Below are 17305 nucleotides of genomic sequence, written 5' to 3'. Positions count from 1 at the left end.
CATTTATCCACGGGATATAGGTGTGCTGTTTCAAAGGGACACATGCGCCCCCATGTTTATAGCAGCACTATCAACAATAGCCAAAGTATGGAAAGAGCCCAAATGTCCATGGATGGATAAATGGATAAAGAAAACGTGTTATACATATATACAATGGAGTATTACTCGGCAATCAAAAAGAATGAAATCTTGCCATTTGCAACTACGTGGATGGAACTGGAGGGTATTATGCTAAGTGAAATTAGTCAGTCAGAGAAAGACAAAACTCATATGCCTTCACTCATATGAGGACTTTAAAAGACAAAACAGATGAACATAAGGGAAGGGAAACAAAAATAATATAAAAACAGGGAGGGGGACAAAACAGAAGAGACTCATAAATATGGAGAACTGAGGGTGACTGGAGGGGTTGGGGGAGAGAGGATGGGCTAAATGGGTAAGGGGCACTAAGGAATCTACTCCTGAAATCATTGTTGCACTGTATGCTAACTAATTTAGATGTAAATTTTAAAAAATAAAAAATAAAATTAAAAAAAAAGAAAGAATAGCCCACATTCAAACAGTACCACTCTTTGCCCTCTAGAGCAGTGCTTCTCAAGTGTAGCAACTTCCCCAAGAGGCAATGTCAATGTCTGGAGACATTTTTAGTTGTCACGATTGGCAGGGGTTGGGGACTGTCATGACTGGCATCTAGTGGGCAAGGCCAGGGAAGCTGGTAAACATCCTACAAGGCACAGGACAATCTCTCAACAAAGAAGTAGCCAAAATATCAATAGGGCTGATATTGAGAAGTTCTTCTCTACAGGAATTATTTCTAGGCCATTTAGTCTGAAGCACGTGAGATTTAAGAATATATCAATTCTGTGAAAAAGTCTTTTCTCTTGTTCTGTAACAAACAGATAAACATTAAGTACAGAAAGAACCATAAGGATTGTCTAGTCCAAGCACAGATGGAGAAACCAAGACCCAGAGAGGTCAAGTCATTTACCCAACTTCATAGAAGAAATCACCAGCTGGGCTGGAGCCAGAATCATCTTTCTATACCCCCAAAAGTGTGTTACACATAGATGCTCAATAATGGTTGCTAAACTGATACCCTGTTCTTTAGATGTTCTTTTCTATTACAACATACAATTCACTCTCTGCTACTGGGATGCCCAACAACTGAGATTGTGTGTGAAGGCTTATTCACACCTCTTCCTACCCACATTCCTCTTCCTCAAAAGAAGCCCAAAAGTGGAGAAGAGTGGAACATACCAGGGCTCCAGAACAAGTGGCCAGGCAGAATATGCCTTTCCATTATTTGAAGGGAAGCTCGTGCCTTTCACCCAGAAGGAGGCTTTACACAAAATCTGAGTCAACAAACAAACCCTTGTGTAAGACCATGACATATGGCCTTCTCTCTGCAATGGTGTGCAGCAGCTTTCCTAACACATCAGTGGATCCCCAACCAATGGCAAACAGACAGAAAATCAGGTCCAGTTTAACTGAATCACAGTTGTATCCAAACAAGCTAGAGAACTTTCATTTTCAAACAAACAGCATACTAGAAATGAATTCTGGGATCAAAGTACAGACAGCCCAGTGGCAATGTGAATGTTAGTCATCTAAACAGTCCTGGCTTAAGGGAGGAGAGCAAAAGGTAGAGATTTGCCCTTTCAAAAAGAAAACACTCACTACCATGTTTCAAAACTCGCTGTTTCAGAATTGGGCATAATGAGATACGGGTCAGAAAGTGTGGGGCAATGGGGTGAGGCAAATGTCAACGGTGTGGACAGAAAGATCCTGCAAAAGGAACAGTGTGTAGAGGAACCCAGGGCAGGCCTCTAGGAATAAAAATCGCAGCTTCAAAACAGCTAAAGCAGGGTTCTCCAAATTAAGTAAACCTGTTCCAGTGGGTACAAGAAGAGCTTCTAAAACTGCTGCAAGGTTATTATTAATTTCTGTAGCACCTGAGAGCAGTGTCTAAACATTTACTCCCTTCCCACAAAAAGGCTAAAGGAGTGCTTTTTCAGCCTCCTGTTTCACACCCCATGCTACATTTCTCCCAAGATGATGTGTCACACGAAAACCTCCCACTGAGAGGGCAGAGTACTGGCTTCGTGACTGGCTCCCTCTTTCAGGGCGGCACAGATGCCAGAAGCACAAAAAGGAGATGGCGCAAAGAAGTAACCACAATAAAGCAACCACGAAATTCACCTGCTCGGCTTCCTGGGCTGTCACAGGTCTTCAAACATCAGAGTTAACAGCATGAGGATGACTTTCAGAAAACAAAACAAAAAAAAGAATATGATCTGAACACACATTAATAGAAGAATAGCGTTCATGATGGAGACGTGGACAATGTGCGCCAGATGCTGTGCATTAGGTATACAGACATACATGGAACACACAGTCCCTGTCCTTGTGGAATTTACAGTCCAAGGAAAGCTCTTAAAACAGAACCAAAAAAATCTACCGCAAAACAAACAAAAAATGCAGCAGTATTACCCCCTTTCTACCAATGGAGGACTTCTAATCTACCTTCCCAGTAGACTGGTTAAGTGAAGGAGGACTGTATGAACAACAAAAGATGCTCATCAATGAACAACAACATGTCCATATATGAAGCATATAATGTGGAAGACTATGCATAAAATAAGAATGTATCTTGGGGGGCACCTGGGTGGCTCAGTTAAGTGTCCAACTCTTGGTTTTGGCTCAGGTCATAATCTCATGGTTTGTGAGTTCGACCTCTGAGTCAAGCTCCACACTGACAGTGAGGAGCCTGCTTGGGATTCTCTCTTTTCCTCTCTCTCTCTCTCTCTCTCTCTCTCTCTCTCTCAGGCTCCACATTGACAGTGAGGAGCCTGCTTGGGATTCTCTCTTTTCCTCTCTCTCTCTCTCTCTCTGCCCCTCTCCTGCTTGCGTGTGTGCTCTCTCTCTCAAAATAAATAAATAAAACTTAAAAAAAAAAAAAAAAAGAATGTATCTTGGCCCATCTTGCTGTGATCATGTCCCATAAATTTGTTCTTTATGGTTAAGCCAGGATTCTCTGCAGCTCTCCACTCCTCACTTCAACAGATGTCTACTGCAGTGAAGCAGTTCACAATGACAACCCCACAGCAAGGCCATCTCTGCATGGGCTCAGCCCAGAGGACTCCCTGACAACATTTTAAAATTAGAGGGCCCACGTGACCACTCAACTCTGAACACACAAATAACCCATGAGTCTAACAACAACACAAAAATTTACATTATACCATTATTTATAATACTGAATAACTAAAAACCCAAATGTTCAACAACTGGGCAAGAATTAAATAAACAATGACATATTCAAATGATGGAATACAGTAAAGGTACCTAAATGTTTTTAATGTCATGAAATACGCTTATGATAAGTGTTGAGCAAAACAATGATATAAAATTATTATGGAATAATTTCAAATAAAACAATGGGTGATAGGGATTATGTGAAATATCTTCTGCATCATTACCCTTTTTCATACTTCGCAATCATTTTTTTCACAAATATGAGTAATTTTCAAAAGCAGAAAAAAAATAAAGTTTGTTTTTTAAAGAAAATAACATTTAAAGATGTTTAATAGGCATAAGGACCTTCCTGCTTCCCCACTCCCCAGTATCCCACAATACAAAAAATAATTGGTGTATGGTGATGAATTTTTTCTTTTCCTTACATGCATTAAGAAGTCTAATGAGGGGCGTCTGGATGGTTCGGTTGGTTAAGCATCCGACTTCAGCTCAGGTCATGATCTCACAGTTTGTGGGTTTGAGCCGTGCATTGGGCTCTGTGCTGATGGCTCAGAGCCTGGAACCTGATTCAGATTCTGTGTCTCCTTCTCTCTCTGCCCCTCCCCTACTCACGCTCTCTGTCTCTCAAAAAAGTGAATAAACATTAAAAAAATTAAAAAAGAAAAAAAGAAGTCTAACGAAACTGAGCCCTATTTTTACTCTGCCCACAATATGGGCCTTTGATTTGAGTCACTCGTATCAGACAAACCAGCTTCAGAACCTAGTCAGAAAGCTAAGAGGAACTGCTCTGGAATCTTCCTTCCAATGCTGCATTGAATGATTTTTCCTTCTCTCACATACAAGCTGGGACGTTCACACAGCACTCACACTACAGGAAAGTTTTTCTCACAATTCTCCTCTAGTCTAAGACAGTTCCTCTAACCAAACTCCTCAGGCCTACCTTCAGAGAGACAGGGCCCCCAGTTTCAAACAGCTGTTCTTTCAATACAAATGCTTTCAACATAGCAGAAGAGCCTGAATCTTTTTCACTCTTTCTTTCTCAAATCAGCTGCCACACTTAAACTGGTTTCCACTAACCGCTGCTTATCGCTACTTTGAACAAAAGCGTCATGGTAAGAGCACGGAATGTCCTTCCTATTATTCATCGAAGAGCTTGTGTCAATTATAAGGCAAGTGGGAAAGTATCAGCAAGAAGACACTGACACCCTCTCCTTCAGGATCTTTAGATTGCAGCATAAGACGTTACCAGTTCACACAGAAAATTCTGTAACAAATTATTTTTTGAAGGCAGAAGAAGAAAAGCAACCATCTAAACAATATTAAGACAAAATGTTTAACTCAAGGCTTGAAATTCTAGAGAATTCATTTCTAAATCTACACATTGGGGGACTTCCAGTAAGGCAAGGAAAGAGGAAGAAGCTTAATAAAATTAACTTTGAGTGTACTTCAGTAAGTTACGTTGCAGGATTAATGTGCAGGCCTTAAAGAAGTAAGCTAGGCGGCCCCAGTAAAGGCTTGGGGATTTTATGGTCTTCCCATCACTAGCTGTGAAAGACAGCATGCTAATTTAAAAAAAAAAAAAAAAAAAAGGAAAAGAGAAGGTGTTCTATTTTCTCAAATCATTACGGTAGGCCAGGCTTATGAGCTAGAGCTGAGAGTAGGCCTCCCTTACTCCTGTATTTGCTTTATTATTTTCAACGCATCATAAAATGAGAACATTACACATTTGTTTTTTGGGTGAGGAGAAATGAAATGGTGCCTGAGGGATCCAGTTCTCAGTCTTTCAGATTAAGAAATTTCTTTTTGAAAGTTCTGACTTGAAATTAAGAAAAAAAAATCAACAAAGTATTCTCCAGTTGGGCTTATGAAATCCAATACTTTCTAAATAAACCATATCCTATATGCATTCAAAAGCAAACCAGAACACCCATAAGAAATATACAAACTGGGTGGGGAAAAGAGGGCTATGGTCAAAAAAACAGTCAGAGAACTATTTAACATTACTTGAAAACGAAAAGCAGCAGCGATATTAAAGTCTTATTACTACCCAGTGACATGTTACAAAGGCGGGATTCCAGGGCAAGTTTCAGCCACACACGAGGGAAGATGGGGGGAGGGGGAGCAAGGGAGAGGAGTGCTGGACAAACTGAAGACAACCGCCAGGCAACCTTACACTGATGGATGGCCACAGCTGAAGGTAGATTTGGCTCATCTCTGGGGTTTTCCACTGGGAAGGGACCTGCAGTTCAGCCATCAATGGACCAGCATCCACAAAGCCTGTGGGGAAATACGGGAGCCAGAAGAGTGGGGTAGGGAAGGAGAAAGTTTGGAAAATGGAAGAGTCAAATACAGTAGCAAAATGTTGTAACTATTAAACATGAGGCTTCAAAAAATGCATAGATGTACCTCTTAAATCGAAATGGACTGGCTGAAAAGAACTGGTACTTTGGGAAGCAGTCTGATACGCTTTTTAGAATACCAAATTACACTTTAATTACATCTGTGAATTGTACCTGCCAAGAGGAAATTAATTTTGGGAGGAAAGAGAAGAACAATGAAATCTGCAATTTTTATAGACGGTAACTTTACTCAGAGTCCCTTACCCCGTCGCCTCTGCGGAAAATAACAGCCTGAAGAGAAATATACTCACACTCTACTGAAAACCTTTGCTGGCCTAGTTCCACCAATTCCATTAATGTAGCAGGGGCCCAAAGGCAGGTGACCTGATTGACAAAAAAAGCCCTTCTAGAAAGCGCCAAACTTCTATCTTGTAACTCATTAAACATTTTATAATCAAGAAGAAAACTACTAGCAGTACCTTGGAAAGCTCTGCCTTTAAATGGAACAGCGGCAACCTTCCTTAGAAGACAAAAAAAATACTTTTCAGGTCCAGCATAGAAGAAAGTGGATCAGGTGATCTCACCTCCCTCCCCAGTGCTAACCTATCTGAAGCTGTGGGGGGAAAACCCCAGACGAACCAATGACACTAGTTAAAATGATGTGTAGCACAAGGAAAATTAGCTCCACTGCAATTACTTTAACTGTCAAGGAAAGTCTCATCTGCACCATGTTAGAAGGCTGAAATCCTTAAAACTTTCTTTGTACATCTTACGTGTTATTGACTCAAGTCTTTCAGTTGTAGATGAGACAAGCTTAGTGTATGTGTATACACACACACACACACACACACACACACAATCATGCCCAACACTTCCCAGGATCGACAGGGTGGGAACTTATTTTCTGAGTACCCAAACTGATAAACTGCTCCTAGAGCGAAAAATAGCGAAATACAGATTCAACAGAAGCCAATTTTCCTGGTCACACATCCTAATTATATAGGATGCCAGCTCAATAACTGAGTTGTTACGTTACTTCCTGGGACTAATTATTTTTTCAGCAACCGTTAAGATTCTTTAGAAGCACACAAGGTCGTATCTGCCTGAAAACACTTATCTCTTGTCCAAAGTAACTCAACTATTTACCTAGAAAGAGAAAGAATAACATCTTGGAGATTTTTTTTTAAGTGCCCCTGTGCCTTGTCTGTTTCCACTTGGATCCTACCCCTGCTCCACTCTGTCAGTGGGACCTACATCTCCCAGGCTCCCTTGCCAACCGATTTCTGGGTAAGTTCCATCAATGGGAGGCACCGATGAGGGTAAGAGGGAGGAGGAAGAGGGAAGCCAGGGTAATGCTCTCTTACGGGGTCACAGTTCCAGCTGCACCACACAGCTTTGCTTTCTGTGCGTCTAGCTTACGCCAGATAGCTCAGACTTCCGGCCTTTGGTGACACGAGCACCTTCTCATTTCCTTAGGGGCACAGTAGCTCCCAGGTGTTGCTAATATCTGGGTTGCCTCACCAGCCCATTTACTTGCTAACCTTTTATATCATCCATTATGTATGTTACTATTACGTATGTTAGATCCCCTCTGCTTGTACTACCTACAGTGGTTTCTGTTTCCCTGACAGGTCCCGGACTTTAAAATATATTTTAAAACTTAACTTTCTTAAGAATTAAACAACTATTCAGATAATCTGTAAAAGATTTCTTCTAATAAGAAACAAAGGATTTATAATGACAAGATCAATTCATTCATTCAAACAAATATTTACTAAGAGCTACATCTATGCCTGCCCCTGTAGAAATTACATTCTAGTGGACATGTTAATTGTGGCACATTATAATTTTTTTAAATGTATCAATATAGGAATATTTCTTTAACAATAGAGGAATTTGGTAAAAGTGAATTAACTTTAAAGTGTTCTACTCTACATAGATTGGTTCCTACCTTTTCAGTGTGGTAAGCTGAACTGTCACATTCCAGGGCCAATACAGAACTTCTTCAAAATTAGTATCTACATAAACTGGCCACTTGCTCAAACAGAAGTACAACTGTGATAAGGATTTAAGCAGACACAATAACAGAAGTTAGGCACTGTATGCTCAGAATGTAACACATGTGTGTGCGTTATGCAGATTCTTTCTTGGCGTCTTTATTACGGGGGAATATCATTTGAAGGAATCAAGTCTGAGTCCATTGAACAAGTCACTTTATCCCGTGTCTATGGCATAGGTAGGTTCCATCAACATAACATACAGAGCCAACTGCAATGTGCATAATGAGTAAAGTGTTGCAGTCACCAACTGCATGACATCATTTCCAAGAGGGAATTTTCAGGCAGAAGAATAGGAACAGACAATGACTCATGTGGTGAACAGTTATATAGACAACTGTGCCCAAGAAAGCTGCCACCTACATATCATAATGACATCAGATGAAAAATGCAGAAAGAAAGTAATTTGCTGGTTTATTGGAAAGCAATATGTTTGCTGAAAAGTGCACTGAGAGATCAGGCTGCAAGCTACCTGCTTACACCTCCTAAGCACTCAGCAACCAAGAGCACACATCAAATATTCAGCACTCTTAAACCGCTTGAGTATCTAAGCATGCTCAGCCTCAAAATCAACGTCGTCAACTCCAGAAATGACATAATATCTACTGCTGGCACTTCACTAGACTTTTCTAAGATCATTTAATGTACTCGTGAAGGCACACTTCCATATTGATCTTGTGGGCACAATATTGAGACCTTTCTTACTACTCATCAATTAGAAAACATTTCATGTCTGCAATACTTACTATTCCATTTGAGTAGCAGGTAGACTTCCAATAGTATGGGCTTCTTACACAGCAGAGGGTCTAAAGCATATCCATAATCTCAATACTATACACCAAATCAACTACAGGGCTAGGGTTTTAACCTTATTGGCCCCTGACTACCTGTCAAAACCTTTATCCCTTGCCACTCCCCAACATGTAGTCAAAATATACTAGAGAATCAATCTCTCTCTCTCTCTCTCTCTCTCTCTCTCTCTCTCTCTCTCACACACACACACACACACACACACACACACACACACACACACTACTTTGGAAGCTTTGCACATTCCATTTTCCTCTGCTTAGAATGCAAAGTCCCCTAAATTCACCTAGCAAAGTCATGCTTATCATTCAAGACACAGCCTACACAGCCTTTGAAGTCATGACTTCCTGAGGCGGACTTGTTTGCTTTCTCCAGTCTTTCCTTTCTCCCTGCACACAGTGCCATCATGATAATACTACATTGCATCATTATCAGTTTACACATCTGCTTCCCCATTCAACTGTGTAATCCTTCAGACCAAAGGCCCTAGCTCTGAATCTACCACATATCCTGGTACAGTGTCTGACGCAAAGTAAGTGCTTAGAAATATTTTCAGAAAGAATATATATGGTGTGGATTTGAGGTTTGCAGAGTTCCACCTAAATGATAAGGTATTTTGTACCCTATCCCACTGCCTCCGAATGTTATTTAAAGGACAAGGAGAACAAATAGGAAAGCATCTCCCAGGGAACAGGCTTAACAAGTTGATATTAAAAGACAGTCTAATGAGGATTTTGATAAATTACTTTCAGTGTAACTGTGTCAACCCAGCCATGACTGTTAGAGTTAAGGTGCATTTGCTGTAAAAACCCAGAAACTTATTTGATCTTGGCCGGAGAAGAGTGTTTAACAACTAGAGATGGACACAAAACTTCTTCTGTTGTCTAGATTTGATGGAATTTTTTTAACCTCTCAAAAGGTGTCACAAATATAGGTAAAATAGTTAAAAACTGATAGGAAAGTTCATGTTCTAAAAAATGCTACTTAACAAGCAATGACTTAACTATCAACACAAAACAAATATAAAGCAAAGCCAGAAATTAATTTACTGGAGTTAAAATTTAGGACTACTTTAGAAAATCTCTACATAAAGTTCCCTGGTCTAATCTTTCATACAATTTTGAAGAGTGAGGAAAAATTCCGAGACCATCCTCAAGGGTACCATAAAGTACATTTGCAAAAATGCCAGAACCCCCATATATAGGAAATGGTTTTGGCTTAAAGACTAGGGAATTATTGAGTGAGTCATTCTAACCATGGCTTCCAGTCACCAGAGTATTTAAGGGCATAAAATCAGAAAGTGAAACAACTAAAACCAAGGCCGCATCAATCAGACCAGCAATGGTGATAGCAAGTGATGCTTACATTTGTGGAACATTTATTTTACAAGGCACTTTCATTTTTCAAATGAGGAAAATTCAGGGCAGTGCTGAAGGCCACAAAGCTAAAATAAGAGTGAAGGAGTTTATTTTTTTTTTTTTAATTTTTTTTTCAATGTTTATTTATTTTTGGGACAGAGAGAGACAGAGCATGAACGGGGGAGGGGCAGAGAGAGAGGGAGACACAGAATCGGAAACAGGCTCCAGGCTCTGAGCCATCAGCCCAGAGCCCGACGCGGGGCTCGAACTCACGGACCGCGAGATCGTGACCTGGCTGAAGTCGGACGCTTAACCGACTGCGCCACCCAGGCGCCCCAAGAGTGAAGGAGTTTAATTGGATGTTTCAACATCAAGTCTGCGGCCCCTTCCATTCCTATACTTCTTTACCACCTGAAATGTGGTAAATATGTGCTATGGACAGACCTAGGACATTTTCTAAAATGACTTCAACAAGAGCAGATGTTTCCAAATCACTTAGGCATATCTTTGAACTTAATCAAAATATCCTAGGTATCACCTTAGAAAACACCTGGAGAGAATGAAGAAGCTCCTGAATGTGCATGGACAGAGCACCTGCATGCTGTCCATATTATACTACTGATTGAAAATGAACTGTAATATTACTCCCTGCGTGAAAGCTCTGAAAAAGCATATAATTAAATGTAGTTGCTTGTAGGGTGCTTGGCTGGCTCAGTCAGAGGAGCTTGTGACTCTTGATCTTGGGGTCGTAGGTTCAAGCCCCACACTGGGTACAGAGATTACTAAAAGAAGTAAACTTTCAAAAAAGTAGTTGTTTGTGTATATATCATCTCTCAAAAATCACATAAGGTATTATCAAAAGTGGTTACTTCGAGGAAGGGAAAATGGTGGCTAAAGGATCAGGGATTATTTATTTTTCATTTTTTAAACATTTATTTATTTTTGAGAGATGGAGACAGACAGAACATGAGCAGGGAAGGGGCACAGATAGAGGGAGACACAGAATCTGAAGCAGGCTCCAGGTTCTGAGCTGTCAGCACAGAGCCCAACGTGGGGCTAGAACTCATGAACCACCAGATCATGATCTGAGCCAAAGTCAGTGCTTAACTGGCTGAACCTCCCCCCCACCCCAGGTGCCCCAAGGGATCAGGAATTCGGATACAACTTTTTCTGTCTACGGCCACACCGTAGATGTGGATCTAGTCTGAATACACCTGGATCTAGTCTGATCTCAGAAGCTAACCAGGGTTGGGCCTAGTTAGTAGTTGGATCGAAGAATACAACTTTTTCTTGTACATATTTGCCTTTGAAGCTTTTACATTTTGAACCACAGGACAGTGATATCTCTTAAATTTAAAAGTATAGGGGCTTCTGGGTGGCTCGGTCGGTTGAGCTTCCAACTCTCAATTTCAGCTCAGGTCATGATCCCAGGGTTGTGGGATGGAGCCCTGAGTTGGGCTCCACGTTGAGCGTGGAGCCTGCTTAAGATTCTCTTTCTCCCTCTGCCCCTCTTCCCCGCTTACACTCTCTTTCTCTCACAAAAACACAAAATTTTAAAAATAAAATAAATTTAAGAACATATAATGGAAACTGGAACAGAAGCAATGGTTAGGTAATTCAAGGTAAAACATTTCAGAGACAGGATGCAGCAGAAGGGGAAAGTACCAAATATTACAAAGTTTCTGTCAAACTCCAGAATTCCATGTGGTATTTCACAGTCTGTAGTAAATATTCCACAAGACCATCAAATCTCTTCCATTTTAATTCTCTGCTCATTAAAAAGCTCTTAATTTTTTAAAAAAATTTGATACTGAGAGAGTAACGTCCCATTAGTGGAAACAGGTATTCAGGTCATGACAAAGATCCTTACATGGTAAGTAAGATAGTGTCTAGTTTAAACCAGTCTCTGAAGAGGTTGATTAGTAGGAGTCATTCCAGGGCCACTGACTATGGAACTACAGAGTTAAGATTAAGCCTTGGACTAGTACAACCCCACAAGGTTCTATCCAAAAATGGGACCCAGCCTCAACTGAGTAGAGCTACCATTGGCATATCTGGAATTTTTAGTAAGCTTGTCCTTTGTTCTATCACTACTTAAATCAGTCCAAAAATTTACCCAAAAGGTCACAATATCCTTGGGTGAGGAGGAAACCATATCTTTGGACCTAAAAGTAAGTCAAAGCACTTTTTAAAAGGTAGTAACAAAGCAGCTTCCTTTGCCACACAGGAATCACTTCAGTGCCTTAGAAGTCCCAGAAACTGGTGAGTCTTGTGTTCAAGAGAGTTAAAAATCCCAGGACCAACAAAGCTCATACTACGTAAAGAACACACATGCTTGTTTTCTACTCTGGTGTTCATATTACATATCTAAAGATAGTAACACCCTTAAGCAAGTATAAGATTTTAAACAGAAGAGCCATTACCAAAGGGTTGTTTTAGAACATCACAAAAATACCTGCTCATAGGTCTGCAGCCCAAGGCTATATTATGTGATTTAATATTAATGGATTAGTAATCACTCACCAAGTTCTGTATAGTTAGCTCTCAATTTCTAAGTAAGAAACGACATGAGACATAGGGACAAATAAACTCAGATCTGAATCTCATTTTCCAAACCCAATAGTTTTTAAATACCTCCTCCCACTACATGTATTTTTTACCAGAGCTAACAGGTAACTTAATCTCCTGATATAAGTGTCTCTTCCATGGACACTTCCATGGAAGTGTCAACTTCCATGACCCGGTAGTTGTCTACATGATCATTATGGAAACCAAAATGAGGAAAGAGGAGGAAAATGAGTGACAAAGATTGAAAGAGTGGAAGGAGCTAGATTATTCACAAAATGGATAAACTGAGGCTTCATCAATGTGTAATTTAACTGAATTGAGAGATGACTTGGGGCGCCTGGGTGGCTCAGTCAGTTAAATATCCGACTTTGGCTCAGGTCACGATCTCACAGTCTGAGTTCGAGCCCCGCATCAGGCTCTGTGCTGACAGCTCAGAGCCTGGAGCCTGCTTCGGATTCTGTGTCTCCCTCTCTCTCTCTGCCCCTCACCTGCTTGCACTCTGTCTCTCACTTTCAAAAATAAATAAACATTTTAAAAAATTAGAAAGATGACTGACACCTTGTCATTACATGTCTACTACAATGGCCAAGTCACTGAAGCCACTAAGCCAAAATGTGAACCTAATTTGTGATAAGAAATCAGTTCAGGAGGCAGAATTCTACCATTAATAGCAGTTAAGAAAGTTCACAAGCCAGTAGTTACTAGTTCTCATTAAGAATTAACTAGTATTTCATTACCTGATCCCCAGTAATGCTATTAAGAAAGAGTAGTGGAAAGTTTGGGGGAAAGAAGTGATGAACCAAGCTCTCTCTTCCATATGCTATATTTCATTGGAATATGAGTAAGTATGAGTAGTAGGAGAAATGGGGGGTTGAAAGCAGTACTAATCATCAAAATGGCATCTGACTCCCCAAATGTAGCAGTGCTCACTCTCGTGGGTTGCTTCACTGTGACTCCAGATCTGTCAACTAAGGACATAAGGGAATGTGAGTAAAGCCAGGAGATACACTCCTAAATTTTAAACTGAATCTTCCAGTAGATCTAGGACAAGATTTAACAAGAGTCAACTATAAGAAATTAACCTACTCAATATAAATTGACTCTAAACTACTTTTTTTTTAAAGTTTATTTATGTTTCGAGAGAGAAAGCACCAGCAGAGGAAGGCAGTGAGAGAGGGGGAAGAGAGGATGCAAAGCTGGCTCTGCATTGATAGCAGAGAGCCTAATGTGGGTCTTAAACCCATGAACTGGGAGATCATGACCTGAGCCGAAGTCCACCACTCAATCAACTGAGCCACCCAGGATCCCCGATTCTAAAATACTTTTTAAAGCAAATTCTTGCTACAGCAAAAATTCAGGAAAGAGGTCTGGGGACCTTTTTCCTAAGAGCACATGCCATTTATCTATTAGCAGAGGGCATTAAAATATACTACTAGGTATTTAAATCTGTGTGTCCCTGTTCTCCTTTCATAACCTCATGTTTCTAAAATAAAAGTTAATTACCTAAAGGTATTAATTAGGCATGTCCTTCCTTTCTCAATATTGATAAATACAAATACATTTGAATCTTTGTTGTATACTGTGTGCCCAATATGCTATATGGCAAAGGACTGTGGTAAATCCACTGCATTATGAACAGAAGCAAATTAATAGCTCCCCAAATAGAACTATCCCCTTCTCCCCAAAGGGAAAAGTATTTTCCCAACTTCTCCATGTATTCCAAAGAATTCAGAAGGAAAATAAGGAAACAAAATATTTACAGAATCTCGTATCTGTACATTTTGGGTGCATACAACCAAGCTTTCACTTATAACCAAGCTTTCCTATCATACTGATTTTTAATGGGATCAAATCATGAATCTTTGAGGACACAGAAAACAAAGACTAAATGGCTTTGCCCATTTACAATGATCGCATTTCACCTTTGGAAGGGTAAGCATCATGGAACAACATATTTGATGCATCCACTGCTTCCTTCTCTCCACTGACTAAACAGGATCCTGCACTTCAGCCACAATGTGCCAGTTTCTGCCACCACACACACACACACACACACACACACACACACACACACATTAGGCCTCCAACGCACTCCACGGCCAGGGCCAGGCTGTCTAGAAATCCGCACTGTGTCACTGCATAAGGCAGGTACCCACTTCACATATCCAGAAAGAAAGCTACCCATGCACTCTGACAGAGTTCAGCAAGGCTGTAAAATGACAGAAGGAGCTGCTACGCAAGTAGCGGGCAGCAACAATCACCACCTTAAAAAATTATTTAAGCAGTTTTTCTACCGTCATGTCACTTCCCTCCTCCCCCTCCCTCCCTCTCTTCCTCCCCCGCTCTCTGCCTCTCCGCCCCCCCCCACCGTCTCCACACACACACACACACACACACACACACACACACTGCAGTTCCTCCTCCCCAACCCCCCCCCCCCGCCCCCAGCTTTGCAAGTGGAAGGCGGTGAGCTCTGGGCTGCCTCTAAATGACAGTCGGCCCAGAACTCCTTCGGAGCCCTGACATACAGACATTCTCACCTGCACACACCACGCCACTTCCACCCCCATCATCACCGGCCCTCCCAGGCACTCACACTCGCCCTCGCAGCCTCTCCCCACATCATCCCGGCGCCGCAGAACACGCGGCAGCCTCATCAGTAAGAGTAGCACGCCTTACCATTTAACGTGATTCGGCGGCCTAAGCTCCAGAAACCCCCTCCCCACACAGGCCGACCTCCCAGGCGCGGCCGGAGGCTAGCTACACCCCGTGCCCGCCAGGAGGGATGCGCTACCTTTGGACTGGCAGTCGGCACAGAACTTGTTATCCTCCTCCAGCAGCAGGTTGGCCAGGACCGCCTGGTACCGATCCACGTCCTTCACCGACTTGCCCGTCATGGCCAGGGTGCCGGCGGGGGCAGAGGGCGAAGCGCCCTCCTCGCCCCCAGGAACCCCTGCCTCAGTTCGGAGGTGAGGACTCCGGGTCCCCCGCCCAGGGGCACCTCCTGAGCGGGGGGAAAAGCCCTCCCCCTCGGGCCGGGCCGGGCGCCCCCTTCTCTTGTCAGCCGCGCCCGCCCCCCACTCTGCAGCCCCCTCAGTGCGGCGCCCCCTGGCGGGCTCAGGGAAAGGCCCGAGTCCAGAGGAGGCTGCCGGACTAGAGACCCTCAGCCCAGGCAAACGGGGCACTCCTGGGCGCGCAGAGACGCCGCCTGGCCTGCCTGTCTGCGGGCCGTGCGTCCCGCGCCTCGGTTTCCCTGGCAGCTGCCGCCTGCTCTGCCACCACCTCCGCCGCCTACTTCCGGCAGCTCTTCCTCTCCACCTCCACCCAGCCCAGCCCGCGCATGCGCCCCGCCCTTACCGCGTCGCCCTGGGCTCTTCCCTTGGCTCCGCCTCTCAAGAACCAAGCCAGGCAGAAGTGAGGGGCGGAGCTTGTGGTGGGCGGAGAGAGGACAGGGCACGCCCCCTAAGTGTCCTTGGAAAAGAATGAATGGAGCCTGGCAGAAAGCTAGTGGAGGGAGTGGAAGAAAGAGAAGGGAAACAATTAACATTTGCTGGGTTCTTACTATGTGCCAGGCTCTGTGCTAAGTGCTTTATATGAATTATCCCAATATAATCCTCAAAACAAACGTCTCTATGAGTTAAATATTTATCATTCTTATGTAACCTGAGGGTTGTGGCTACTCCAAAGTCGTCCAGCTTATTCTTTTCTTCAACAGCCAAATGGAGGGCCCAAGCCCCTAATCCACCATAAGGGGGACAGCACATCTTCCCCCACGTTTTCAGAGGATTCTGGTCACCTCTCACTGGTCCCACTGAATTCTGGGTTCCCCTGTTCATTAGATTTCCTGCCATCTTTGGACATTGTTTGCCTAGATACTTTTTTTTCATTTCTTCAATCCTCCCCAAACAGTGCTGTTTTGTGCAGCAGACTTTCACTGAAGGTTATTTGGGGGGATGTGGTGGAGAGGAAGGGTGATTACAGCAAAACAAATGGGGAACTACTTAAAATGACTATTAACCGCCCTCACTACACAGAACTTCTCCACAAAAGTCTCTTTCTTTAGGGATCCACCTGCTACCTGCCAAGTGTTTTCATTCATTCATTCACTCAGCAAATTGTTACTGAGAAACTTCTAAGTATCAGGCACTGGACTAAGGGAAAGGGAACAACATGATCCAATTAGTAGTTTTAAAAGATCACTCTGGCTGCGGTGGGAAGAATGGACTGGGGAAGCTGGTAAGACCAGATTCTCATAGTTCTCTCTAGTGAAACCCTCTCCTCCATCTCTTTACTTTCTCCCAAGCCCAGGCTTCCCTCAAAACTTTCATCTCATCAGTAGAAAACCAACACTTTCTATTTATTGATCAAAACTATTTACTTGTCAGGTGCCTGGATGGCTCAGTTGGTTAAGCATCCAACTTGAGCTCAGGTCATGATCTCACAGTTCATGAGTTCAAGCCCCACATGGGACTCTGCACTGACTGCTCAGGGCCTGGAGCCTGCTTCAGATTCTGGGTCTCCCTCTCTCTCTGCCCCTCCCCTGTTTGTGCTCTTTTTCTCAAAAATAAATGAACATTAAAAAAAAAAACCACAAAAACATTTACTTCTCTGTCTAATCCTCTTCTCTTCTCTTCTATTTGTGCTTAGGAGACTTGACTTTCATAAACACATAAGTTTTTCCTAAACAAAATCTCAGTTCTTTCTCTGGAAGGAATTCTGCCTTTCTCCTAAGCTAATTAAGCTAATTTTCTCAACCTGAATGAGCTTGTAATAATTTTTCAACTTATTTAACTTTTCTGACATTAACATGTGGTTTTTTAATGTTATGTATTTTTGAGAGGGAGAGGGAGACAGAGGGCGAGTAGGAGAGGGGCAAAAGAGAGGCGGAGACACAGAATCCAAAATGGGCTCCAGGCTC

The 17305-nt window shown here is 42.5% G+C and overlaps 1 protein-coding gene across 1 annotated transcript in view; it reads right to left on the bottom strand.

Annotated features, from left to right (window-relative positions):
• The window catches only part of SMAP2 (small ArfGAP2), a 48668-nt gene extending 32937 nt beyond the window's left edge, over positions 1-15731 (bottom strand). Inside the window, exon 1 of the mRNA XM_043574554.1 lies at positions 15182-15731. Coding sequence (XP_043430489.1) covers positions 15182-15284 — 103 coding nt within the window. The 5' untranslated portion in view covers positions 15285-15731. The remainder of the gene's footprint in view (positions 1-15181) is intronic.
• Between the last annotated feature and the right edge of the window lie 1574 nt (positions 15732-17305).

The sequence above is a fragment of the Prionailurus bengalensis genome, chromosome C1, assembly GCF_016509475.1.
Source record: "Prionailurus bengalensis isolate Pbe53 chromosome C1, Fcat_Pben_1.1_paternal_pri, whole genome shotgun sequence".
NCBI lineage: Eukaryota > Metazoa > Chordata > Mammalia > Carnivora > Felidae > Prionailurus > Prionailurus bengalensis.
The sequence above is the reverse complement of the archived record's forward strand: the minus strand, read 5'-3'. Positions and strand labels throughout refer to the sequence as shown.